General features: G+C 40.8%; 3 protein-coding genes across 10 annotated transcripts; 2 read left to right on the top strand and 1 right to left on the bottom strand.

Annotated features, from left to right (window-relative positions):
- Positions 1–5,020: 5,020 nt before the first annotated feature.
- Positions 5,021–14,970, top strand: aifm4 (apoptosis inducing factor mitochondria associated 4). 4 transcript variants are annotated; one of them, XM_005463742.4, is made up of 20 exons: positions 5,021–5,293; positions 6,693–6,698; positions 6,729–6,782; positions 7,322–7,431; positions 7,514–7,623; positions 8,613–8,657; positions 8,743–8,824; positions 9,001–9,113; positions 9,221–9,307; positions 10,039–10,130; positions 10,250–10,380; positions 10,536–10,651; positions 10,744–10,815; positions 11,017–11,080; positions 11,284–11,360; positions 11,825–11,942; positions 12,038–12,136; positions 12,235–12,310; positions 12,407–12,511; positions 13,427–14,970. In XM_005463742.4, exons 2-20 carry the CDS (start codon positions 6,694–6,696, stop codon positions 13,455–13,457), a joined length of 1,587 nt encoding a protein of 528 aa, XP_005463799.1. In that variant the 5' UTR covers positions 5,021–5,293; position 6,693; the 3' UTR covers positions 13,458–14,970. The 4 variants fall into 4 exon arrangements, with proteins under 4 accessions (XP_005463799.1, XP_005463798.1, XP_005463796.1 ...); XM_005463741.4 differs by having other exon boundaries at positions 6,674–6,698; XM_005463739.4 differs by having other exon boundaries at positions 5,022–5,293; positions 6,693–6,782.
- Positions 14,469–18,297, bottom strand: zgc:153372 (arsenite methyltransferase). Of its 3 annotated transcripts, XM_003458622.5 has the most exons (11): positions 18,157–18,297; positions 17,738–17,871; positions 16,892–17,042; positions 16,680–16,816; positions 16,508–16,577; positions 16,317–16,398; positions 16,093–16,224; positions 15,880–16,022; positions 15,596–15,718; positions 15,255–15,336; positions 14,469–14,766 (listed from the first exon to the last, which is right to left on the bottom strand). In XM_003458622.5, the coding sequence occupies exons 1-10, from the start codon at positions 18,190–18,192 to the stop codon at positions 15,259–15,261; spliced, it is 1,086 nt and encodes a 361-aa protein (XP_003458670.2). In that variant the 5' UTR covers positions 18,193–18,297; the 3' UTR covers positions 14,469–14,766; positions 15,255–15,258. The 3 variants fall into 3 exon arrangements, with proteins under 3 accessions (XP_003458670.2, XP_025754229.1, XP_013121873.1); XM_025898444.1 differs by having other exon boundaries at positions 14,632–15,336; XM_013266419.3 differs by lacking the exon at positions 18,157–18,297 and having other exon boundaries at positions 14,632–15,336; positions 17,738–18,138.
- A 913-nt stretch (positions 18,298–19,210) lies between these two features.
- LOC100697305 (protein FAM98A) lies at positions 19,211–25,867 on the top strand. Of its 3 annotated transcripts, XM_025898443.1 has the most exons (5): positions 19,212–20,757; positions 22,026–22,139; positions 22,214–22,325; positions 24,636–24,782; positions 24,906–25,867. In XM_025898443.1, the coding sequence occupies exons 2-5, from the start codon at positions 22,132–22,134 to the stop codon at positions 25,026–25,028; spliced, it is 390 nt and encodes a 129-aa protein (XP_025754228.1). In that variant the 5' UTR covers positions 19,212–20,757; positions 22,026–22,131; the 3' UTR covers positions 25,029–25,867. The 3 variants fall into 3 exon arrangements, with proteins under 3 accessions (XP_025754226.1, XP_025754228.1, XP_025754227.1); XM_025898441.1 differs by lacking the exons at positions 22,026–22,139; positions 22,214–22,325 and having other exon boundaries at positions 19,211–20,081; positions 20,693–20,757; XM_025898442.1 differs by lacking the exons at positions 22,026–22,139; positions 22,214–22,325 and having other exon boundaries at positions 19,212–19,708; positions 20,693–20,757.
- Positions 25,868–25,972: the final 105 nt, after the last annotated feature.

Genomic DNA, 25,972 nt, shown 5'->3' with positions numbered 1-25,972 from the left:
GTTCTAGGATGCCCTCTGGACCCAGTGGAGGTGGTGGGTGACAGGAGAATAGTGGCTAAGCTGTCATCCCTGTTGGACAATATCTCCCACCCCATGCAGGAGACTCTGACAGCACTGAGCAGCTCCTTCAGTGGTAGGCTGCGGCACCCATGTGGGACGGAGAGATTTCAGAGGTCTTTCCTCCCCACTGCTGTCAGATTCTACAACATGGTCTCTGCAGAGGAACACCACACACACACACACACACACACACACACACACACACACAATTGTAACTCTCGCCACCTCTCTTTGATGTGCAATGGCACAAGTGGAATTTTCTCTAGATAACAAAGTATTTTATTCTGTTTGTATAGTACTTATTGTATTGCATATATGATTCTTTCTTTTTTGTATAGTATGTTATTCTGTTTATCTTATTCTATTCTTCTATTCTTATTCTGCTTTTCTCTTTTCTTCTCTTAATTTTTACTGCTGTTGTACTTTCTGCCGTGACCAATAATTTCTTACGTATGGGATTAATAAAGGTTTATCTTATCTTATGTTATCTACTTTACTTACTATTTAAATAAAAGTTCATTGCATGCACAAAATACACTTGAATCTTTTTGGCCAATATATCTTATTGCGTATAATTTCCCCCCATTTAGATCATAATATATTACCATTGGTAAGGTGACTAACACCCACTGGTTTAACTGGTTTCATGTATGTTTGGTCAGAGACATTATAAGAGACTGGCTGACAAATACACCTCACATTCAGGTTACGGCATGTTTATGTTAAAACTATAGACGTTATGGAGATGTTTCTCAGGATTGTGGTTATAGGTCATGGAGTTATAGCAGTGTGTGTGTTTCCCAACACAGGAAAGGACCTCTTTGTTTAAAATCCAAACATACAGCCAAAGATAGACTATAAGGGCCACACCTATTTCTCTAAAGCAAAATCCTTCTGAAAGTATTTCTGTGTTATGATACTTTATACTTCTACTACTCTCATGGTCCATGGGAGTGTCTGGGGTTTTTCCACCTGCGGCTGCCGGTCTCCAGTCCACCCTTTTGGGGTGGAGCTTCCTGGGTCTCACCTGGGCCTCTACAAGTAATCAGCAGGAGGGTTTCTTAAACTAAGGCAACATGCCACTCCTTGCCAGTTCATTACGTACTCTCTAGGCAGCTCTTTTTGGAAATTGTTTTACCTGTTTTCCTCGTGTGACCTTGTCTTCCCCGTTTACAGAGGGTGTCGCTTCCCACGACTCACCTGGAGTTGAGCTTTCATTCCTCCACCCTGTAAACATCTGTCTGTCCTCCTTGCCTCCCCCCGGCCTGACCTGCACCCCTCTCTCGTTCCTTCGTTTATCACTGCAACCCCTCTCCGTGGTCCTGTCCGCAACCCCCCCCCCCTCTAGTTCCCATCGTCATTTTCCCCGTTGCCATACAGGAGCGGTGTTTGCACAGGCATGTCCGTTTTCTGATGACCGAGAGCAATGCAGTAAACTTAGAGTCGAGAAACACAGTGAAGTATCGATCCTTTTGGGATAGTATCGATCCGATACCAGTGTTGGTATCGTATGTATGAATATTTGCTCACCCCTAGCAGAATTCACAATGATAATTAAGAGGCCATTAAAGGCTTTCAACTGTCTTACAGATTTATTGTCAAAAGCTATCTTTTAGCACCTCTTTATTTGGGCTAAATGCCAAAACCATTTCGTCTCCCTACAGTAATTCTTAATTCCAAAAAGAGCCTTCACACCTAAAATCCCAGGACCAGATCTGTTCCACATATTCAAGTCCTACTTACTAATTTTTCAAACTTTACTGAGAGTTTTTACTGAGAACAAGAGGTGTAAATAAACATCTTAATACTGCAAGAAACATGTACAGACCAAAAACTAAAGTCCAAAAACTGCTACAAGTGTTTTATATTTAAGAGGTTTTCTGTGGGTGTGTGCAGCTTCCCTCACAGCCGTGTGGGAGGTGGGGGAGGATGACATTAGCATTGAATTTCTCGAAACCTATCACCCCACCTCACACACATACGATGGGCTGCTTTTGTCTTTGCAAACAACAGGCACTGTTAGTGTCCAGCTTCAGAGGACTAGGAAATAAATGAGTGTGGTTTTTGCTAAATCATCGTTGCTGTTGTCTCTGTTCTATTTCCCACAGAGTAGGACTCTAAGTTAGAATAGAAAGATGCCTTTACAACAACTGTCGTTAGTTTCGAGCTTAGTTTTGAAGTGAAATGAATCATCAGACATAAAGCATGCTTCTTTTATTAATTTCACAATCAACAGAGATTTTTAAAAAAAGTGTCCAGAGGCAAAGTGTGGATAAAAGAATGATTCACATAAACCCATGAGTATGGCTTATAGGTAACAGTTTTCAGGGGGTTCACTATCACACACACTATGTTATGGTACTACATTAGTGAAAGCCACATACCGTCGTGATTGGTAATTTGGTGATAATGGTAATTTTGTGCCTTTTAATGATTTGTTTGAACTCTTCTCTTTCCAGGGTGGACTGATTGTCCAGTGTACATATTTAATGATTTTGACAAACAAGAACTGGGCACATTTTTTTAAAGCCATGATAAGAAATTGGAGCGCATCAGTGCAAAGACACACATACGTGCTATTTAATGTTAATTAACAGGCTTATAAAGTATAATTTCATGGGTGGATGGTCTGTATCCCACACCATCAGTGATTAAAATCAGCGGGGGTGAGGATCAGCAGGCAGCTGCTGAAAAAATGTCCAATGTTACCACAGACAATTAAAAAGATAAGACACACTAACAAAAGATACGAAGAGAACGTGCAGATTGCAGTTCAGTCTCATGTTTTAACTGTAATTTTTCACAGCATGATTAATGTATGATGTCTTGAGCTCTGATAGGCTTGTGTATCCTTTTTAATAGTCTTCATCATTTGGCTGCTCCCTTTAGGGGTTGTATGGCTCCATCCCACCATATCCACACCATCATGTGATCTTCTTATTGTGCTTCTGCTGGGAGTTCTGTTTCCATCCATTCAAACCATCCAGCCTCGTCTCTCTTAACTTTGTCTCCAAATTCACTTCACCTGAACTGCTCCTCTCATACATTAATTTCTCATTTCTTATTCTAATTATAAAATATTACAGAACATGAACATAAATTCCTCCAAACCCAAAAGAAACATTGAACACAAAACTAAAAGCCAAGGGTCCAAGACTCAGGGACTGATTCTTTGCTTGCCTCTCTTCTCTGGATTTCTGTTAATAATGACATGCCTGATGTATCATTTGACCTCTAAACGAAGTTGATTATATGGGTATACACAACAAGTGTGTCCTTAACCACTGTTGTTGTAAAAGCATCTCTATGTTCTGACTGTGAGTCCTACCGTGGAGAAAAAAAACCCTATATGTTCCTTATAAAGTGGTCAAAAAAGGGTAGGACAGAGACAAAAACCTACTTGTAACTGTCATTGTCATTATCCATTTATTTCTTAGACCCCTGAAACTTGACACTCCTAACAGTGTTTATTGTTTGCAAAGACAAAAGCAGCCCATTCTATGTGCGCGAGGTGAGGTGATAGGTTTGGAGAAATTCAACGCTAGTGTCCTCCTCTGACACGCCTGTGTACCTGTGAGGAAAACTTCATGGACACGTACGAACACTTTTTCATTTTATTTTGTTTATTTTTTTTCTTTTAAATTCAGTTTCAGTTAGTTTCCAGATGTGATTTCCTTACTTCACTTTTGTTCTTATTGTTTGAAACTGTTTAGTATTAGTTTATGTTTTATTGGTCTTAATCTTTTTAATTATTATTATATTCAGGGAACAAGTCAGAGACAATATTTAGGAAAATGTGTACAGGTGTTGTAATAAAAAAGCAGTAAACTCCCAGTGGTGTGGACATCCAGAATCTCAAAAAAGTTCTGATAAAACTTTTTACCAAACTAACATGAACTATATTTAATTTTATTTCAGTTTCCCAACTAATAAATCATTTCAGTTTCAATTCTTTTTAAAAGTCTAGTTTTTACTCGTCACCCGAGCAGGCAGCCTGGACACCCAAGTTTGTGAGTCCGATAACAAGAAAGAGCATCTGATCCTACATTTCACGAGGCCAGAGGTGACTCACGCATGCCCACCAGGAGCAAAGGATGCAGTCCTTTACATGGTGTTTATTTTTGGCCGGATATTTGAATTTCCCCTTGGGGATAAATAAAACAAGTGTCTTTCTGTCTATGGTCTAATAATATATCAAAGGGTTGGAAAATTGGTGAGGTGGTCAGTGCTGTTGCTTCACAGGAAGAAGGTCCTGGATTCAAACCCACTGGATGTTCTCCCTGTGTCTGTCTGTGCGGGTTCCTCCCACAGTCCAAACTGAGTATAGATGTATCAATGGTGGACTGTCTCCATGTAACCCTGCTACAGATTGACAAGGTGTACCTGAACTTGTGATGTGTTTTCATGGTTTATGGTGTGTAGATTCATGTGCTTTTTGTGCTGAGAAGTTTTTGTTTTCTTTTCTCCTACTGATCTCCCACCAGGAGCTCAATCTGTGCAGTTATCTTTTCTCTCCTCCACTCCCTATTGTGTTGTACATTTCATTGTTTTTCTTTATGCTACCTGTTCTGACTTGTCTTCCTGATGTGACGTTTGTGTAAAGTATGTATGAGGGGTCCTATTTCACTGCAGGCAACTGCAAGTGACAAATAAAGCTTCATCATCATCAACTCTCACCACATGACAGCTGGGATTGAACTGAGACTTTAAGATGGGTTATGACTTTTACATTTAAGGAATAGAAACTAATTTTTAAACCTTTATGCTTTGCCTCTTTCCATGCAGCTAATAACAGGGCACATGGCTGCACATGAGCCTGAAAACCATGCACTGTATGCTGCAGGCAGCTGATCATTTCTGATTAAATGCCCCCCGCCCTGGTGTGCCACCCCATTGACTAACGCCCCTGCTCCTTGCTGTTCTGCCTATTAAAACCTTTAAAAGCGGCTCCTCTGCAGGTATCTACCCTCCGGTACACATGTGTTCGTACTGATCCTTCCTTAGTCAGCGCTAATCCTTTTTTTTTTCATGGCGTAACTGTACGCTCTGTTCCTCCCGTACACGGACTGTATTCGCTATACGCGCTGTGCAGCCCATTGTCACTCCTGTATTGTTCCTCCTCGGTTACGGTTGGCTGAGGGAGGAGCTCGCGGGACCGGGTGGCTGTCACGCAGGGGGTGTTCATCTGATAGTCTGCTTTTCTCCTCCGTGCTGCTCAGGTGCAAGGAAACAGGTGAGTGCAGCCTCGTGGGGCTTGCTGTTTCTCTCTCTAAACCGGTCAGCTGTATTTAATGCACTCGTGGAAATAATGCGCAGATTTCGATTTCGCTTTAAGCTAGATGTAAATCACAGTCTTTAGCGGTGGTGTCAAACATAGGGCACGGGAGCCAGAAACGGACAGCAAAGACTCCGATGTCATACCAAAAAGTGAATTCTACTATTTGCATGTTTGTTATTTGTTTGTTTGTTTGTTTTTAAAGTACGTTGTTTATGAGGATAAACAGTGACTGTGATTTATGACGGGTTTATATATGAATTGAAGAGGTGGCCAGTTTTTGCAAGCATCATTATGACTCTGCGTTATTGTCCCCACTCCGTGTTTGACATTGTTATCAGTCCAGTCCATTTTATTACTTAAAGTATCTCTATAGAACTTTTATGTTTTGCTGCCACCTTGTCCAGGTCTTTCTTGAGACTGTTTCCCTGGATAAATAAAGATGTATCAACAGCCAACAACTGATTGCAGCTTCTGAAAAAACATTTTTTCCCGTCTCATTATGTCTTGACATCATTTATGTTTGTATGCACTTCTTTTCCTCAAATTATCTCAGGAATTAAATGTGTAGTTAAACTTTGTTACAATGACAGAATTGAGATTTATACAGGCTGATGTACTACTTCAGTCATTTTGACTGTAAGTATAAAAAACAAAACAACTTGCAGGAAATATTTCAGTTACTATAATGTGAAGCGGACATAGTAAAATCTATGCAGAGCTCATTTTACCATGTGCTGGTCTTTTTTTCTGAAACGGTTCAAATTTTGTCCATAGCATAAAGGATAATGGAAGTTAAAGAAAAGGTTAAGATGAACGTATGTGGCCCATGATGTAAAATGAGTTTGACGTCTCTGATCTATTGGTTTTAGTGTTAGCCTAAAGTTTTGGCCTTATATATAAATACAATGCCCGTTTACTTAATTTTAACCCTTGTTATACTAATAGGCTGCTGTACAGCACAAAGTCTGTATATGATCTTCACTGATTCTGCAGAACAACATATTTTAAGTATAAGTATATATTTTCTGTACCTGACATATATGGCTGCATTTGCTATCGCTTACCTTCTGTTAATTAAAAACTTTAATAATTTTTAATATTTAAATTCCCAAGAAGCATTTCAGCTAAAATGTAGGAGTATTTGCAATACATAAAGAACAAAAAGCGAAATATGCTGCGTGTGTCTCTGATAAAACTAAGAATTTCAGTACCTGCATGTTGTCTGTTCTGTACTAAGCTGGATTGTAGCTGACTTTGGTCTAGATACACATTATCATAAATCTTGGCAGTCTACGGGCCCACCCATTCACTCTAACAGCAAACATGTTTACTTAGGGTGGTTAACGTGTTGCAGGATGAATCAGTGCCAAGAAACCGGTCAAACGGAGACCCAGGAGGAGGTGACGGAACTGGTGTGTCAGGAGGCTGATCTCAAAGATGGACAGTAAGTGACAATGCAATTCACATCGTCTGTTTGTGACACCTTTGCTAACAGGAAACCAGGTCAAAAGTTCAAATCAGTGCAGAGGGAGGAGAGACATGTACAACACAGCAAACAATCTAAGCAAAACAAACACCGGGAGCAAACACATAATCAGCCGCCCATGAAGGCTTGGTATCTTATTCCAATGTTTCTTTAAGAAATGTTGAATGTGATTGAAAGGTTGTATTTGAACCCAAGACGTAATCTTTTCCTAAACCAAACCAAGTGGCTAAAGTAAGTGAAGTAGTTTAAAGGAAAAGAACGCCCTGAAGCCAGGTCTTTCCTGCTAATCTTACAAGATGTGCAGACCGACCTTCAGTAATCGTGCGATCCACTACTTGGCAAATTAATCAGATATATGTGATATTTACAAGTTGTTGGGAAAGAGCACAAAAACAGAGGGAAGTTAAGAACAACAACAAAACAAAAGAGGAAAATGGTAAAAAACAAAACAGGTTTTTATAATGATTTCTTCTTTTGCTCTTTTTGTGTTCATGCAGAATGAAAGAAGTAACTGTGGGGGATCAGAAGGTGCTGCTAGTCCGCAGCGAGGGTCAGTACAGCGCTGTTGGAGGCAGGTGCTCTCATTACGGCGCACCTCTGATCAAGGGTAAGGCCTTAAGGTACGTCTCGGCTATTTATCTTTCTCGCCTTCTTTCACTTTCTAAGTTGCATGCTCTGTGTTAATTCAGGGACACTGGTTGGTGACAGAGTGAGATGTCCTTTTCACGGTGCGTGCTTCAATGTCAGGAATGGAGATATTGAGGATTATCCAGGTCTGGACAGTCTGCCCTGCTACAAGGTGAAATGGCAGTTATCTGAATTATCACAAGTTCATCTAGGATTGTTTTCTTTGTCATGATTCTGGTTTTCTGCTCAGTCACTTCCTGTATTGTGAAATATTTTCCATTGGCCTTTTTTAGCCCTCTTTCTGCCACACCTGTATTCAAGTCGTCTCTGCAACATATATACAAACACCTCCTGCTTAACACTGCCATGTTGTCAAAAGGCTTCAGAGAAGTTTTTGAGTGGTATTGTTTGTTTCATCCCTCACTTTTGGTTTACACCTACCTCAATTCAAAAGCTGGATTTTTGGACTTGACCTCTGATTCTGTGACTTCCTGCATTTGGGTCATTTTCTCCGTTGTTCATTACATTTTCTCACAAATTGATGGATTCATTTTGTAGCTCCTCTGCCCGAAAAGTCGATCAGCTTATGCCATGGTGAGGTGTCCCTCATTCATCTGTCCCGCCTCGCTTCACCACAATCACTACACCTACAGTTTTGGTCAAAAATTGGATCACTGTGATCACCTAATGTGTCTTCACTCAGATTGTGCTCAAGTTCAAGGTCATACATGTTACTTTTACAGGCAGTAACGTGTGTATTGTGATCGCTCATGAGACGATTTGACTAATATACCGTTGAAGTTCTGGTTCCAGTTTAATGTAATTGTATAAAGAATAAAGCTAAATTAAAGGAGTTTAAAGTAATTAAGGGCTCAGATCATTTTAACAATATTTATATTTATATTTGAGCTTATGAAAAACATTTAGGAGATAGGCTGTGTTTTTTTTGCATCTGAGCTTCTGAAACGGGGAACGTTTGATCAAAAAAAGGCAAAAATAATGTATCAAAAGGGCTTTTCTTCCTAAACCTATACATGTTTGGTTCTGTTATCCTATCTCATTATGTTTCAGCAAACATTCTGCCTCTTAAACAATGTTTTCGTTTTTTATTCTGTTCACCTACAGTCAGGCAACGATCATTAATGTGGTTTCATTTAACAGGTCAAAGTTGAAGACGGCAAGGTGTACGTTTCAATCAACAAAAACGTAAGGCAGATCAGGTGAAAGACGATTAAAATGAACCAAAGTGCACTTTTATGTTGTGTTACAATGCACTGTGTGTTTGTCTCAGTCTCTGGCCGTGACCAAACGGGTGAAAGAGATGTGCAGTGTGGTGCCGGACGTCAAACATACGATTCTGCTCATAGGAGGAGGTGAGAACTTTGTAATGAATATGAGATGGAAATATTCATCAGTCCATTTTAACCGACAGGCAGGTTTAGGGCATGGCAGCTTTTTGTACAGTTTAAAGTATTCAGGCAAAAGTGAAGACAGAGACTAGGAGGTATAAAAAAAATCACAGTCCTTAACATAGACATTGTAATTTCAGGCCCCGCCTCTCTGGTCTGCGCTGAGACGCTTCGGCAAAATTGCTACCAGGGTCGCATCGTCATCATAACTAAAGACTCCGTGCCTCCGTTTGATAAACCCAAACTGAGCAAGGTAAGCACCAGGATAAGGGGGTAGATGCTCCATGTGTTTGCATTTCTGCCTTTTGATTTGTGTTTTTCTCTCTGAGTGGTTTTAGTGAGTGGCGTTCCTTCTTTCAGGCTCTGAATGTGGAGAGCAGCAGCATCCTTCTCCGGCCAGATGACTTTTATCAACGATACGGGATAGAGATGTGGACGAAGAAAGAGGTTAGAATGTATTTTTGATGCACTCTCGCCTAGTTTTGGAAATCAATCTCCTCTTGGGGAATAGTAAGATCTGCGGGCCTTAAGAGGGTCTGCTGTTTGGTAATCAGTGTAGAATTAATAGCAGTTTTATTTATTTAGTACATTTAATTATGCTCAGACTCAGATAAAAACATAAACGCCTATGAAAACAGCAAAATAAAACTAAAATACAAGTGAACATACACATGCACGGCCACACACACTTCAGGCAGAGTGAATTGTAAGCATCTTCTGCTCAGCTCCGCTGAGAATCATTAAAGCAATGGTTGGGACTTCCAGTCAGTCAATCCATTAAAACAGATTATTATGGATTTCAAAATGGTATTTGGTTTTCAAATGTACCTGTTTACAGTGATATCAACTTTAAGAGCAGGAAATTAATTAGGCATATAATACTTTTCTTTCTCCTTTTTTCAAGTATTTATCAGGTAACCTATATTTGACAACGGCATAATAAAACTAGAAATTATGTTTTTGGTGTGCCACCTGTATATTGTTAATCACCCCCATATGGCCACACCTATGAAAAAATTCTGGAGGCGCCCCTGGTCCTCGGAGGCCAAATCATTGAGAGTGTTATCAACTAATAGAAGGATTTTAAATGTAACTGTTTTGAACTGGGAGCCAGTGAAGTGACTTGACTACAGGGGTATGTTTTTGTGTATGTGTAAGGTTTGTGCGTTGCTTTGCAGGTGGTGTCGGTAAACCCGGCCAAGAAGGAAGTGAAAATGAGTGACGGCACTCTGCAGCATTACGACCAGCTCCTCATCGCAACAGGCTGCAGGTGAGACCGTCTTTAATGAGCAAAAGCAAACATACATTGTATGTGTCACAAGTTGTAATGTTTGTCTGATAGCACCGCGGTGGTCCCTTTTTTTTCAAATTACTATTTTTTGTTCACAGGGCACGGCCGCTCACCTGTCCTGGCTCAGACCTGGAAGGAGTAAAATTACTGCAGAGTTACGAAGACGCCAAAGACATTTACAGCTCCAGCCTCGGCCAGAAAGTAGTTGTTACCGGAGCGTCTTTCATAGGTTATTAAATAAGGTTTCTTTTTTATGTTAAAGAATGAGACACCTTTCATCTTTTTGCCCATCGGGGTTGACGTGACGCTCTTTGCTCATAGATATCTGATAGCTACGGCACACAAGTGTGCACGTCACTGATGTGTTTTTCATTTGCATATTAGGTATGGAGGTGGCGTCCTACTTTTCAGACAAAGCTGCCAGTGTGGCTATGGTTGGCAGTACTCAATACCCGTTCGAGTGCGCTCTGGGGTCGGAGATCGGCCAGCTGAGTATGCAAGTGCGCGACTATGATGACGACAGTTTTCAGTGCTACTCTCTTGGATTTGTTTTTTAAATTCACATAAGTAAAACACAGTTTTTCACTTTCAGATGTTGGAAGAAAAAAATGTGAAGTTCCACATGAACGATCGCGTCACTGAGATCAGAGGAGAGAACGGGAAGGTATCTCTGCCTGCGATTATTTTCATGACGGACAGTTTGGTTAATGATTGTAGAACAGGAATACATGTCACCCGCAGCATTATTAACAATGATCAAACATCAACCCTCATGATATCGCTTGTAAAATAACCCATTATCTCTGAAGTCTAATATATTCTGCTTAAACGGAGCCATAACTGATGTTTTGGGGGGTTTTTTCAGGTGAAGCAGGTGGTGTTGAAGAGTGGTGTAGTCCTGGAGGCTGATGTTGTGATCGCTGGCATTGGTAGTTATTTTTCTACTTCAGTGTTCCTTCAGGTCTGCCTGAAATGCAAATCAAGTTTGGGAGTGTTTGAGTGTGGAGACATTTGGATGTGTGGGCTGGTGTTTGCTAACATTGCTTTATGAGTGATGATTGTTTTAAACAAAGTCGGACAGAAATTTCCTGTGCAGTTCCACCAATATCAAAGTCAAATATGTGTTTTTCAGGTGTAATCCCCAATTCAGACTTATTGGCAGGAAGCGGGGTGGAAGTGGATTCAAAGAAAGCTGTTATTGTTGACAAGGTAACGCAGTCTTTAGAGGGCACAGCCGAACTTATGCTGATATAACTAAAGCATAAAGCATGGCACCCAGAGGTGTCTGCGTTTCTTTAACTGTTACCGTAAGCCTTGATGGTGAGCCAGCATCATCAATATGAGTACACCTTTGCTTTTCCTACGTTAAAAATATTAAAATTTTTGCTTCAAAAAGGTCTCTTTCTTACATTATCTGCACATCTGATGACCGCTAACCAAAATAAACCTGTCAAATCAACAGTCTGGTTCATTCTTACAAAGAATGAATGTAAGTTCATGATCACATGGAAGGCCAGATTAGACGTTGCCTGAAAACATACAGAGGCAAAAACTAAAAAGAATTATAGCCCTAACTGTGTGCCCTGATGACTGGAGGGAATAGCTGCACGTATGTATTTTACACGTCTTATGTTGAGGTTCTTGCTGTAACCTTTATTCATCTATTCTAACAGTTCATGAGGACCAACGTACCAGATATTTTTGCCGCTGGAGATGTTACCTCTTTCCCTCTGACCATTCGAGGCGACCAGAGGGTGAGCATTGGTCACTGGCAAATGTCACACGCTCACGGTGAGAGGCTGAAGGACTGTGTTTTTCATTCAATCGAAAACTTATGATGGGTGATTTAATGCCGAGTTAAACCTTATCATTGTCTTTTGTACCAGGAAGAGTAGCTGCTCTGAACATGCTGAAGAAATCCACAAAAATCGAGTCTGTTCCTTTCTTCTGGACTGTTTTGCTTGGGAAGAGTATCCGATATGCCGGTGGAGTGTTCACTTCTAAATGTCACCTTTAAAATGTAATTTACTTTTAGACGAGGCTGTGTTAAATCTTTGTTCCTCCTCTCATTTCCTCTTTCTAGGCTATGGGGAAGGATACACAGAAATTATATTCAAAGGCAAAGTGGAAGAAAGGAAATTTCTGGCTTTCTACATAAAGTGAGTGCAGAGTTAGCCCTGAACAGCTGACCATAAACTCGTCCTCTGTGTGTAAAATTTCTCACGTGACCTTTTTTTTTTTTTTTTTGGTGACAGGGACGATGTGGTGGTGGCAGCGGCCAGCCTGATGTTCGATCCTGCCGTGGCTCGCATCGCAGAGCTGATGGCTAAAGGCCAAATCTTAACAAAAGCACAAGCTCAGTGAGTGCTGTCCTACATTTATACAAGTTAGACTGTAAAATATACAAAAATGTTTAGTTCCTCAACTGTAATATTGGTTACATTCGTTGTTGATTTCTTCCTGTTAAAAGGGAGTTTTTCCTTCCCACAGTTACCAAGTGCTTGCCTATCGGGAGTTGTCTGACTGTTGGGGTTTTCTCTGTATGATTGTAGGGTCTTACCAAAAAAAGCACCTTTAGGTGATATATATATTTGCTGTGATTTGGCACCATATAAATAAAATTGAATTGAATCGTGCTGCTTTCCAGTTACCTCTGAAATTAAATGTTCGAACATCTAATCTCCCATCTAACTGACGGGAGTGACATTGACTTCTGTACGATCAGACTTTTTGCAGCCATATGCGTTGCCCCCTGCTGGTCAGTAGAAAGACTGCAGCTTGAAAGTTCTGCATTGGCTTCACTTTTTAGCCTTGGAAGTTATATATCCTTTTCTTTACAGACTAAAGACAAACCCCATGCAGGACATATGGGACAACATTGTCTGTCATTTATGTGTCATGTTGAAATCCACTGGTGCCTTTGTTTGCTTTCCACTAAATTCTCAGAGGAACATCTGGTTCTTTAGATGCCAAATTCTTCACTATGATTATAGGTTAGCTGCTTACGTCATCTGTCTGCCACATGGTGTTATGCAGGAAGTGAGTAGTGTATTACTGGAGTGTTTATGCTAAAACAACCTGCAATCTAAAACATAAAAAATACTTAAAGTAAAATTTGATGACAAGTATTGTTTATAGCAGTTTTAACCACTACTGTATACTACCAAAACTAAACTTAGTTCATGTTTTAAAAAATAATAAACCAAATCACTAACTCACAACCTGAAAGCTGCTCAGTGTTTAATTTTTGTTTTCTCCTCTTCTCTTCTGTTCAGAGCTGAAGACCTGAGCTGGCTGCAGATGTAACGAGGATTTACGCCTCTCAGCGATGAGCGATGTCGTCTCTTGCTTTGGTTTTTTCTCCTTCTGTCTGACATGACATCAAATGAAATTAATCCACTTTCTGCCTCAGGCTGCCTGGAAACCAGCCGGCCTCTCTTATCTGCTCTTATCAAAGAGCCCTGTTACTATAGTAGCAGTCACAGCTTTATTGAATTTCTCTCTTTGTGCACACTGACCTCTTTAATTAGTTTATTTTTATTTTTTTTTTCCGGTTGCTTTACTAAAGGTGTGATGTCTTAGGAAGGTACAGTCTGTAGTTAACGTTAGCAATGCAACATTAAATTGTGACAGGAAAAATCCCCCACACATCTACTCCACCAGCAGCCTGAATCCCTGGAACAAGACATGAGGGATATGCACTTTCATGTTGTTTATGCTAAATTAATCATCAGACCAGGCAACATTTTACATTCTCTTGTCTGTTTTTAATGAGCCGTGTAAACTGAAGCTTCAGTTCCCTTCTTTCAGCTGACAGGAGTGCCACCCAGTGTGGTCCTCTGCTGCTGTACCCCATCTGCATCAGGGTTTGAGATACTGTGCTCCCAGAGATGCTTTTCTAGATATCTTGATTGTAACCAATGGTTATTTGTTACTGTTACCTTCAGCTTCAGATTGAAGCTGTCTGGTCATTCTCTTCCAACATGAACGAGGCATTTTTACGCTGAGAACTCACTGGATATGTTCTCTTTTTTAGACCGTTATCTGTAAACCCTCGAGATTTCTATGTGGGAAAATCCCAGCAGATCAGCAGCTTCTGAAATACTCAGACCAGCCAGTTTGGCACCAACAGTCTCATCACATTCAAAGTCACTTAAAGCAGCTTTCTTTCACATTCAGACACTCAGTTTGAACTTCAAGAGATAACCAGCTGCTGTCATGTGATTGGATGATTCAATATTTGTACAGCTGAGCAGGTGTACCTAACAAAGTGGCCACTGAGTGCATTTAGATGTTTTTATGAGCTGAAAATGTTACGGCTTTATCAACTTTATCAGTTACTTAAAGGTCTTTTTCATTTCATACTATACACTCAAAACTTCTTAAACACACACGTCACTACACTTCACATGAGAATACATTTACAACATTTACAAAACACTTTAAAATACTGCCCATGAAAGATAAATAAGATAAAAAGTTTGTTTTTCACTTCTTTTTTTATGTGTACTGTAGTGCCTTAATACATTATACAACAGAGTTGTAGCTCATGTATTCCTTATGATATGCTGCACAGCTCTGTATCAGGTGTCGTCTTCAGTGCCACGACAGTTAACTGGGGAGAAAGAAAACTTTTCTGTTTCAGCACCCCTGAATGTTTATGTCATTTCGTATTTAACACTGTCAGCCTGTCGGCAGCTGCTTGTCATGCATCCACCTCAGTACCTGAATGTTGCTGTTTAAATCCCCTATAATTCAGTCGTTTTATTATACGGTTGTAAAATTCCATATCAAATATTAAACACAGGTTATTATGTCATTAAGTCTTTTTATTTCCACTTCTGTAAATTTTGTTGTTCACATGGCAATTATGACATGAGCTTGAAGAAGCTCAAACTCTGAGTTGATAGTGTTACAGAGAAACAAACTTGTGTTTTCTACAAAAATACATTTTAATGTCTAAATATGAAATATGGGGACATGTCACTGGCCACGATCTGTGAGATTATCTACAAGAGTCCCCATTAGTTAGTAAAGTTATGTCTTTAAAAAGGCAACTTCAAAAATAACATTTTCTGTTAAGCCTTCAGATCAGTCACTTGCCTCTTCATTTGCTTGTTTTAGAGCACTGCTTCACGGAGGATCCCAGTTTGTCAGCCAGCAGAAATGGGTTGAGGTGGCAATACTGAGAAGATAAAACTGTATGTTGATATCATAACTTAAGCACGCTGAAGCGTTAACTCTTTCCCATATCAAAACATCAATTAACGACCTGTACCCTTAATGATGAGTTTTGATGTCTCAGTCAAAATCACTAACAACGTGATTTGACGACCGCTCAGTTCAGAAAAGAGCTTCAAGGGTTTTTCTTAGTTCGCTCTAAAGGGGTAAAAAGTTAACATTTAAAAGCATTTTAGCCACAGTGAACTTGGGGTGTTGGATACCTCTGGCGTTGTCTCCGACTTGGATTCCTGTTTATCCAACATCTGGATTTTAAAGTCTGAGGAGAAACGGGAACTCTGGAGGATTGCTGCCATCTCTCCATTTACCTGCACTGCTACGTCTTTCTGTGTAAGAGGAAAAGAGTTTCATTGGATATCCATGTTTTTTCTCTGAAACTAAAAGCTACAACACTTCCAGACTTATTATCACCTGTGTTTTTAGAATAAAAGCAGGTTAATAAATGTCTCTGCATACATGCTGATAAGAAAAAGGGTGCCTTTTATACCTTGAAGCAGTGGGAGGAATCAAAGTCCAGCTGATCTGGGAATTCTGCCAACGTCCCTTTATAGGTCACAGTAGCGTTTGACATTGCTGGACTTTTGGGCAGCTTGAAGAGCCTGTAAGTGCCTGAAGCATAACTGATGTCGCCTACAAAATGAAGAGCTCGCTCAGTTGTGAAATCAGAGTGAATGCTGTCTGAAAACGTGCCTCTTTTTACCTGCTTTTGCTTTGAGCTCACTGTTGTAGACCACAATGTGGCTCGCTGAAACAAGGTGTGGAGAGCTGAAACCCACACTGTGGGCCAATGAGATTAGATCGGGCCAAAACAGAGAGCCGCCCATCCCCTCACCTAAGTCAGAGGAGACGGGGATTGAAGAGTGAAGTGACGGCAGAGATGGTTGGCTTTGAATTAACTGGATTTAGAAGCAGTGTTTGTTTTACCCCACAGGACTGCATCTTGCTTCATGTGATCAGGGATGATCTTACTGGCAAACATGTCACTGAAGTAAAGCTCACCTCCCTCCTGTATGAAATAAGTGGGTGCACCTTATATTCCTATATTTCTTTGTGTGTGTGTGTGACAGCATGTTAACACTTCTTTGTGTTAATTTGCAATTAATCGTCAGGCTAACCTTTAAGACGTTGTAGGCTTGCTGCAGCACTGCTCTTTTATCAGCACACAGACAGATCACACAGTTGGATCTGAAGAGATTACAAAGAAGGGTAAAAAAAACCTTTTATCAACCAAATTAAAGCTTCTTTTTTTCGGCTGACAGCCAACACAACTACATCATTTAAACCTACATCACAACATCCATGGAGTCACTCTGAATGCCAGCTTCGTTGAGGTTCTCCATGTAGCCCTGGACAAATGTGACGTTGGGCTCCTTATAGCCAAACTTTTCTTGATGATACTGAACATACTGACGAGCTGCGGTGATCTAAAAGAACATGAATTAACTACATCAGGAAGGGGCAGACATGAAAGTGCCATCTGTGCAGAAACCTGTAATTACCAGCTCCTGTGTCATGTCGATCCCAGTCACGTGTCCATTCGGCCCAACCAGTTTACTAAAAGCATAGCAGTCTCTGCCGGAGCCACTGCCGAGGTCCAGGACTCTGCAGCCCTCGAGCTTTGCTGGAAATGGAAGACCACAGCCGAAGAACCTGAAGAGAGCCAATAACACCAGTCATTACAGGAAAGCCTGTTGACTCTAATCAGGCTGTACAGAATGATCCCATAAGTGGGAATCTCAAAAATCTGATTGTCTGGGTCTATTCCATGTCAGCTGACCAAATGCTTCCAGCCTGAGCAAAAACGAAAAGATCAGGATAAGCGGAAGAAAATCGATGGAAAGATGTGGTGTCTGGTAGTAAGATATCCAAAGTTTGTGGTTGTGATGGTGTTTGGGCTTACTTTCCCAAAATGAAGTTTGGAAAAATTCATATTTGTGTTTACAGGCACCATCCACGGCCACATTGAGTTTATATTCTTTTCTTTTTGTGATACAGAGCTTAAATTCCACAATACGTGTCTCGTGTACTAGGCTAAATTAAGTATGAACTATTACACCAGTCAAATCATTAGTTACAAAAATAATGAAACACAAAAACTTAAGAAATTTTATCAATTTAATAAATTCATCGCCCCTGAAGTCACAGCAGCAGACATGTGGCTTCTGCTCCACAGAAAAACAGACAACACTGCTTAGAAATGCTTGAACAAGTGCATCATCATCCTGGAACTTTCTTCAGGTAACTGAAAGATGGTCGGCTGGGAATCTTTATTTACGAGCTGATATCTGGTAAGAAAAAAAAAGACTTTAATTGCTTATGTTTCCAAAGCGAGACGGGCATTTCACCTTTTGGTCACCTCAGGGTGAACCTCACTCAGAGCTTCGGTAACGCTTCTGGGCGCTGGTCTGCAGGACGATCCGCAGGAGGCGGCACCTGTCTGCAGATCACCCGAGGATTCCAGTCGCTTGCCGTAGTATTTCTGCACAGCCACATTAACAGCTGTCCTCATACATGTTTATTAAGACAACGTACTGTAAAGTAGACACCGCAAACCTTTCTTTTGCAGAATACATAAAACAACCTGCAAAGAAACTTATTAAAAACAAAAGAAATTCCACTGGTTATAAATTAATCACGCCCGAGCAACTATTTTGCAATGCTCGAATAACTGTGGACAAAATAAAAAAAATGTCCATAAACTGTGAATGAACAGTTTATGGACAACAGCTGAGCGGTGTCTGGGCGACACCCGGGACTAGAGTACCTTCACATTTTCTCGCACGTCCTCACTGGTCGCCATTTCTTCTGAGAAGCTGTCAAAATTACAAAAACTAAGTTCAAACGGTGTAAAAATCAGAGTGGGATCACATCTGGCCGTTCTTCCGGTGTGGTCTTTTCACAATAAAGGCATCAGTGTTTGTGTGTCGTGACGGGCTTTTTTGGCGGGGGTGGCGGCAAAGTTTGTTAATGCGTCCTAATAAATGGAGCTGTGTTACGTTTCAAACATCTGTATTCTAGCATGACAACTGCGATCTGATTTAAAGTTAAATTTGAGTAGCAGAAAATAATTAAAACTACACTAATTTAGACAATCAAAAGTAAAACGTCTGAACATCTTTTAAATACAGTGAATTATTGATTTTCACTGCTGATGCTTTACTGTGTAAGCAGCCTTATAGTTTTAACAATGCTACACAGCCATTGTTTTATGTTTTGCATGTAAAATCTCCAAATGAAGAAAGAAAAACCCAAATGCTAAACACACGAGGAAAGGCCTTATGAATGAATGAATGAATGAAGCCTTTATTTGTCACTTGCAGTTGCCTGCAGTGAAAAATTGACCCCTTCCGACCATACATATATTACACAAACATCACATATCACTTATCTAATATCTGTTTAGTTGCATCCCACCTTTCAAGGTACTTAATGCCAGCAGATTTATCTTTGGTTAACACAGCAGGCTACACTAGACCTCTGGTGACCCCTAACAGGCAAACAAACGCGTATTCCGTCCTCATAGGACAATTTGTTCCCCTCAAGAAGTGAGAAAGGTGTGATGTGTGCGGGCAGAGTGAAACCTTTTTCATTATATCACGGGAGAAAGTTTTAAAAAGATGCTGTCAAATAGAGACGCATAAAGTGGGAAGTTGAGGGAGAGTAAATATTACACGAACAGTTTGAAACCTTTGAAAAGCTAAATGTACTACTTTATTCACTAATTCTGTAACAGAAAAATAACCTAAACTTATTCATACAAACTGTAATGTTTTTCTGTTCTGCTTTTAATTTTTTTTTTAATAATTATGTTGTTGTTGTTGTTGTTGTTTAAAAAAAACACGATTACTTATTTTCTTTTTTTAAATTGGGGCAAATAATACTGTTAACTTTTATAATTTTTCATACACTTGCTCCACAATCTTGTACTTTTGTGTTCATATTTTGTAAAATCGTTGGACTTTCTGTACTTTATCCTTTATTTATTAATTCCCTCTCTAGTGAATGACTTGGTTATTTATGAAGTTGTTGTGCGCACTCCGGCCAGCAGGGGGCGGTGAGCGTGCTGGGTGTTAAAGGAGGAAGCACTCCTTGTAAACACACGTGAACTTCGCAGAGTAAAGAATAAGCCGTGCACGCCCGTCTTCGTGGAGAGGAGCGCGGGGACAGTCTCAGCTTTTCATAATGTATTTTTTCCACTTCTGGTGAACTCTGCTGTTCCTTATTCCGGCCCACTTTTCAACCAATCAGCATTTAACTGATGCACAGTGTCGTCCACATCGGGCACTGCACAGTTGAGATTTTGTTCGATTGCAATGGTGATTAAAAACCTGCCTCCAGAGGCAAATACTGACACAACCTTGGTAGAATAAATTAAGCACAAGGCAGATTTCTTCTACTTGGGTGCCCCTCGCAAACAGAACCTTTGAACAGCAGGTGGAGTTTTTACATGGGAAGTTGGATTTTGGAGCTGGGAGTGATTTCGTACCCAAGTAAACCCCATGGCAGGCTTCCAGGAAGTGTCTGGAGTATAACATAATGATTATTCATTTATTTACTGTGCTTAAAAATGGCACCTCAGCACAGAGAGCCTGGTCAGTACCACGTGTATGGTTTATTTAGCAGTCACAAATACAGAACAGTGGTTGTACAGATTACAAGTTCTCACCGCAGCCAGCTTGGATTACAAAGGTAGGGTTGGTGTGATGTCTCTGACTTTTTACGTGGGAAGTCCGACTTGATTAAGGGTTTTAGCTGAAAATTCCAGCTGCAAACTTGAAATTTCCAACTTCTCACTTAAATTGGAATACAGCACGGATCCACGAGATGACCATTTTAAGGGTGTCTTTAGCGTCTGATATCAGTTGAATGCAAGAGTAGTAAAGAAGTGTTTGAAACTGAGCGTTTAGTGTAGTCTGAAGCCTAAATGTTTAGTTTACAGGGATTACTTGTTCATATGCTTACCTCATTTGAAACTTTGACTGTTTAAATATGAGAATTAATACAACAGAAAATATGGCACGGAATAGGTCCACTTTAATGTGACTGAGAATGAAGAAAACCAGGTTAGAGTAACATTTGTGAAGACACTTAGCGGCACTCGGAAGTTTATTTAATGCACAAAATTAGCTGCGGTTCTTCATTTGCATCTGCATCAAATATCTCCAAAATGCATGAGAACCCTGCCTTCTCTAACACCTGTAACAAGTAGAGTGTATGTAATAAAGGAGATAAGCAGCACATCTGAAGCCTTAATCTGAGATTTTGACTGTCATCATCTTATTTTCATCTTCAAACTGAAGGAGGGTGGATCCGAGTAACAAACCAAGGGACACTGCGTGTTGCAGGACTGACTTGTCAATTGCAGGTTAGGCATTCCCTGATTCATCATCTTTTTTTAAAAAATCCTTCATGGTGCCATAATTTTTAAAATGAACGCCATAGTAAACCGGAATAAAACTGCTGACTGAGATGATAAACTCATTAGGAGGGTGTTTACTCGCTCATAAATTTAGTGAGAACCCATTTGTCTAATGTCCTTTTGCAAACAAAGGGGCCTATAGGTTATGTTGAATCTTTATATACAGTAAATGTCTGTTACTGTCTGCAAGATCACTGCGTTATTAGGACAACACTGACATTGTGTGGTCTGGGGTCCGTTCTTCGTACCTCGCTAAGTAAGTTAGCCGGATTTGATTGTTGACGATTTCGCGTGATCTTGGATCATTCGGTTCTCCGAAGCTCATCCGGGACTTGCTGTCATAGCAACAGATCCGTAAGCGTAAACCTGCTCGGGAGCAGTCTTACTTTATGTAAACAAGATTAGATCGCGGCCACTCAGGTATGTCCGCTGCATTTATACGAAAGCAACAGCGATATTTCGCCACTGTTTTTCCATAAATAAATATTAGCAATGTAACTATAATGCAGCATTTGATTCTTTTATTGATTTCATACAGATACATACAGGTCATTTCCGAAAAAAAAGGGAAATGTACTATTAATCATTCTATGTCTTGTAGTAGATCATATGTCAGATGTAATTCATATTTTAGGGTAGTAATAGTAAATTACTACGTGCAATCAAGATGAGAGACCACGGCTAAAAAAGCGAAGGTGGATTTGGGAAGTCTGTCGCAGCCATGTCCTGTCCGTTTGTACGCGAGCAACCCATTGCGGAAGGTGCAAGATTGATAAGGAGCGTTTACAGAATTCAGCGGATATTGCGGGATAGACAGGATCCTTTAGCTCAGCGCGACAGTGTGCTCATAGAGAGATATCAGTTTTCCCGTGAGGGTATTATTTACTTAACCAACTTGTTGGATCCCTATGTTAAGAGTTCCACTCACCGTAGTCGGGCATTAACAACTGCACAAACTGTGTGCATTGCCTTGCGTTTCTTTGCGAGTGGCACGTTTCTGTACGCTGTTGGAGACGCAGAGAACATTGGCCGTGCCATTCGCAAAGTATACCTGGCACTCAAGCATTTCCTGGGTGTGTTTGTGGTTTTCCCAAGCCACGTGAGACCACAGGTTGTCAAACAGGGCTTTTTTGCCATTGCAGGTACATGAAAATCGATAATGAATGTGATGCAACCATGACCTATGTCTGTAACTGTAGCGCGATTGTCCGCAGGCTTCCCCAATGTGATTGGTGCCATAGACTGCACACATTGCAATCAAGGCCCCCCCAGGCCCCAATGAAGGGGATTTTGTCAACCGAAAGGGGGTCCACAGTATAAATGTGCAGGTGAGTAATACTAATATTTCAGATGGTAATATATAATGGAATGGAGTGTGTTCACATATACTGAAATCTCTTAGATGGTGTGTGACTCCATGTGCCACATCACAAATGTGGAAGCTAAATGGCCCGGATCAGTGCATGATTCAAGAATCTTCAGAGAGTCAGGGTAATGCACATTATTTGAGCGTGGTAAGAAAAAGAGACTTATTTTGATATGTCATACTTATTTTGGGCCTGACATAACAACATTTCACCATTACACAGGGGCCTACGATGGGATTCTCCTTGGGGACAGGGGTTATGCATGCAGGCAGTACTTCCTGACACCGTTCCCTGACCCCAACCCTGGGCCACAGACCCGCTACAATGCAGCTCTAGCCAGGACAAGGGCACGCATTGAAATGACCTTTGGGCAATTAAAGGGGAGATTTCAGTGTCTGAAAGGTCTGAGGGTTGCACCTGACAGGGCATGTGACATTATTGTTGCATGTGCCGTACTGCACAACATTGCCACCATCAGAAAGGAGAGGACCCCCGTGGTGGAGGTGCAGCCTGTTGATGACCTCCAGCCAGTGCACTTGGACCAACCTAGTGGCAGAGCTGCGCGGGACAGAATTGTGCAACACAATTTCGTATATTAAACACTTGACAAAACATATTTTCCTTTGAGATTTATTTGGGCATCTTTTGCCGTCTCATCCAACAGAAGGCAGTCATCATTTGCCTGGAAAAGAAAATCATATATACTGTACCACGCAAGGTTACCAATAGTGCTCTGTATGAAAGTGTATTGTTACTTACTCTGTAGTTCCTTCTGTAGCAACTCGATTTCCAGTTGAACTTTTTGCCTCATTAGAGCTTGAAGTTCGATGTCACCGAGAAGCTTCTGTTTCTTTAGCTCAGTGTACTCTATTTTCTGCTGGAGACTTCTCTTATAGAGCACACGGATGTCACCCTGTTTCAATTGTGGAGACAACATTTGACGGTCAATACATGTCATATAGGAGGTAGAATTAATTCCAAGACTGCCCACCCACCTCTGTATCAGGCCCCTCTGCCGGCCTCTTTGCCTGCAAACCATACTGCAGTCAGAAACACATGGAAGTACACAAGTAGATACACATTCAGGCCAAATTATGCATGCACTTACAGGGACTTCCTCCAAACCACAGTCATCTGACAGGGTTGCTTCACTGTCCTGTGCATTGGGAACAACATGGTGTTACAAAGGGATGTGGTACAGCCTATTGGTCTACATAATTACACAACAGATTGTGTATGTGTGTGTGTGTGTGTGTGTGTGTGTGTATATATATATATATATATATATATATATATATATATAGATATATATATATAGGGAGAGAGAGAGGGAGAGATATGTATGTATATGTATGTATCTCCCAACTTACTGTGCATGCTTCAGTCACCCCTTGCATGGGAACAGGTAAAAGTGACGGGGTGTACAACTGCACACACAAAAACCCACAGTGTCAATACATGTCAGTGTACAACCAGCATTTTGATTAAGGCAACGACCACATATTTTACATTGTACAAATAGAATTATTAGCTCATTTACCAGTTATGAAGGTGCTGCTGCTACTGCACCCCGGCTGCTGGTCTAAGGAAGAGCTTCCCCCAGGGATGCCCTCAACACTGGGTCTGGTGGCATTCAACCCTAGGGCCAGCTCCTCTGCCGGGGTGTGACAAGGGGGTGCAGGACCACCACCTGTCTTTATTTGCTCTGCCCTTTTCTTGGTTGCTGTTACGACCAAACAAACAGGTTATTTCAGGGTCTCTTTTCAAGAGACTAGGAGCAATATGAGTGATAGATATTACCATTCTGTAGAATATTCTTATATTTCACTTTTACTTGTTCCCATGTTAGTGGGTCCTGTTGTGGCTCTAATGTGAAAGAGGATATGATGTAATATAATATAATGTGGTATAATATAATATCACATGATATAATGTAATATCATGGATCACTTACAAGTTTGATTTGTCAGCAACTTTCTGCCAGCCCTCTCTCCTTGCTTTTGCAGCCTTTGCAGTGTTCCCCTGCGTTTTAAGTAGACTCTGAAACTCCTGAAATCCCTCAATCAAGAGTTCTTGGTCTGCTGCCGTGAAATACTGAGCGCGCTCCTTCGACATCTTCGCCGACCAATCACAGGGTTGCCGATCAATGTTTCTACTATCGATGCGTAGCCCCTTTTAAACCACCCAGTGATCTCAGATTACTTCGTCCAGCTATACTAATCGTCAACAACAGGTGTGTTCGGAGAACCGGATTAGCGAGCTCAAAGTTAGCGCGATGATTTGATCTTGGATGTGTCATTTGATCTTGGATGTAGTAAGCGAGGTACGAAGAACGGACCCCTGAACTGCAACAGACTACTTTTATGTCAGTCGGCTTTAGGCCATCCTCAGAGCATGTGCTGGTGACGCAGAAGATAAATATCGGACATCTCCATTTAGTCCATCCTTTATTTACAGGAACACAGTGCTGCGCTGGCTTCGGCACCTAATCTTGCGTCCCTCATTGGCTCCTCCCAAGTGTCTCCATCTCTGCTGCTCGCTGCCAGAGAGGATCAGTCCTTCATTGACCCGGTCAAAGCTGGAACAAGCACCTCTGTTTACAAGGTACAATCATGAATGTGTCTGTGATCCTTAATGAAGATGCCTCTGACTCCAGCTAAGTAAACATTTTCTTTTTCTTTTCTTACTTTTGTTGTTGTTGTTGTTTTTTTTCACTGTTGTCACTAGACGTTGATGGGCAGCGTGCCAGACAGAGGAGGACGACCTGGGGAAATTGCCTCCTATGCCAGCATGGACAGGGAGGAGCTCGAAAGGCAACAGAGGGGGATGAGGAGGCGGACAATCTCATAAGCATAAGAAGAAGAAAGGGAAAAAAGATTAACTTGTCCATCTTTTTGGCCTTACTTATCAATTTAAGAAATAAGTGATCATTTTGCTTTATTGAAATCCTTGTTGCGAGGTAAACTACGATTGGGAAGTGCTGCATATAATTTTGTAGTTATAAATCTGTGTATAATTTATAGTTATAAGTCATGCACATACCAGATTGTGTACATTTCTATAAAAGCAATGAAGTCAAGTCAAGTCAAGTTGGCTTTATTGTCACTTCAGCCATATACAGTTTGTACACAGTGAGGCGAAACAGCGTTCCTCCAGGGCCAAGGTGCTACATGCAACATAAATTTACAACATAAGTTAACAGAAAATCACTAAACTAGCTAACTAGAGACAGGACAGACTGACCTAACATAAATTACAACATAAATTAACAAAAACTAACTATCTAACTAAAACTAACTATTCTAGCTAGGTAAGTAGTGCAAAGGAAACCGTAAACATCCTTGGTATGTAGGTAGTGCAGGAACAGTAAACATAAAAATATTGTGCAAAAAGAGCATTTACAGGTTGATGTGTAAGTCCAGTCTCAGTGCTTTGAGGTAGTTGAGTTGAGCTGAGTGATAGAGTGTGTGTGTGTGTGTGTGTGTGTGTTTATCAGTCCAGTCCCTTTTTGTTGAGGAGACGGATGGCTTGTGGAAAGAAGCTGTTGCACAGTCTGGATGTGTGTGCCCGAATGCTTCGGATACTGGTACATGACCAGATATTTTGGTAAAAGAGCAGAAAATGGAAAAAATGTTGGCTTTCCACATTTATCAGTAGGTTTGTTTAAGAATAAACCTCTGAAACACACATCTATTGGTATTTTGTGCAACTTACATAAAGCATTTAAGGATTATTGCATGAATATTTTATGCTCACTTCACATTTTGGAGACAAGAGGTCCCCTTGCCTTTTTT

This window comes from Oreochromis niloticus, linkage group LG14 (genome assembly GCF_001858045.2).
Source record: "Oreochromis niloticus isolate F11D_XX linkage group LG14, O_niloticus_UMD_NMBU, whole genome shotgun sequence".
NCBI classification, from domain to species: Eukaryota; Metazoa; Chordata; class Actinopteri; order Cichliformes; family Cichlidae; genus Oreochromis; species Oreochromis niloticus.
The sequence above is the reverse complement of the archived record's forward strand: the minus strand, read 5'-3'. Positions and strand labels throughout refer to the sequence as shown.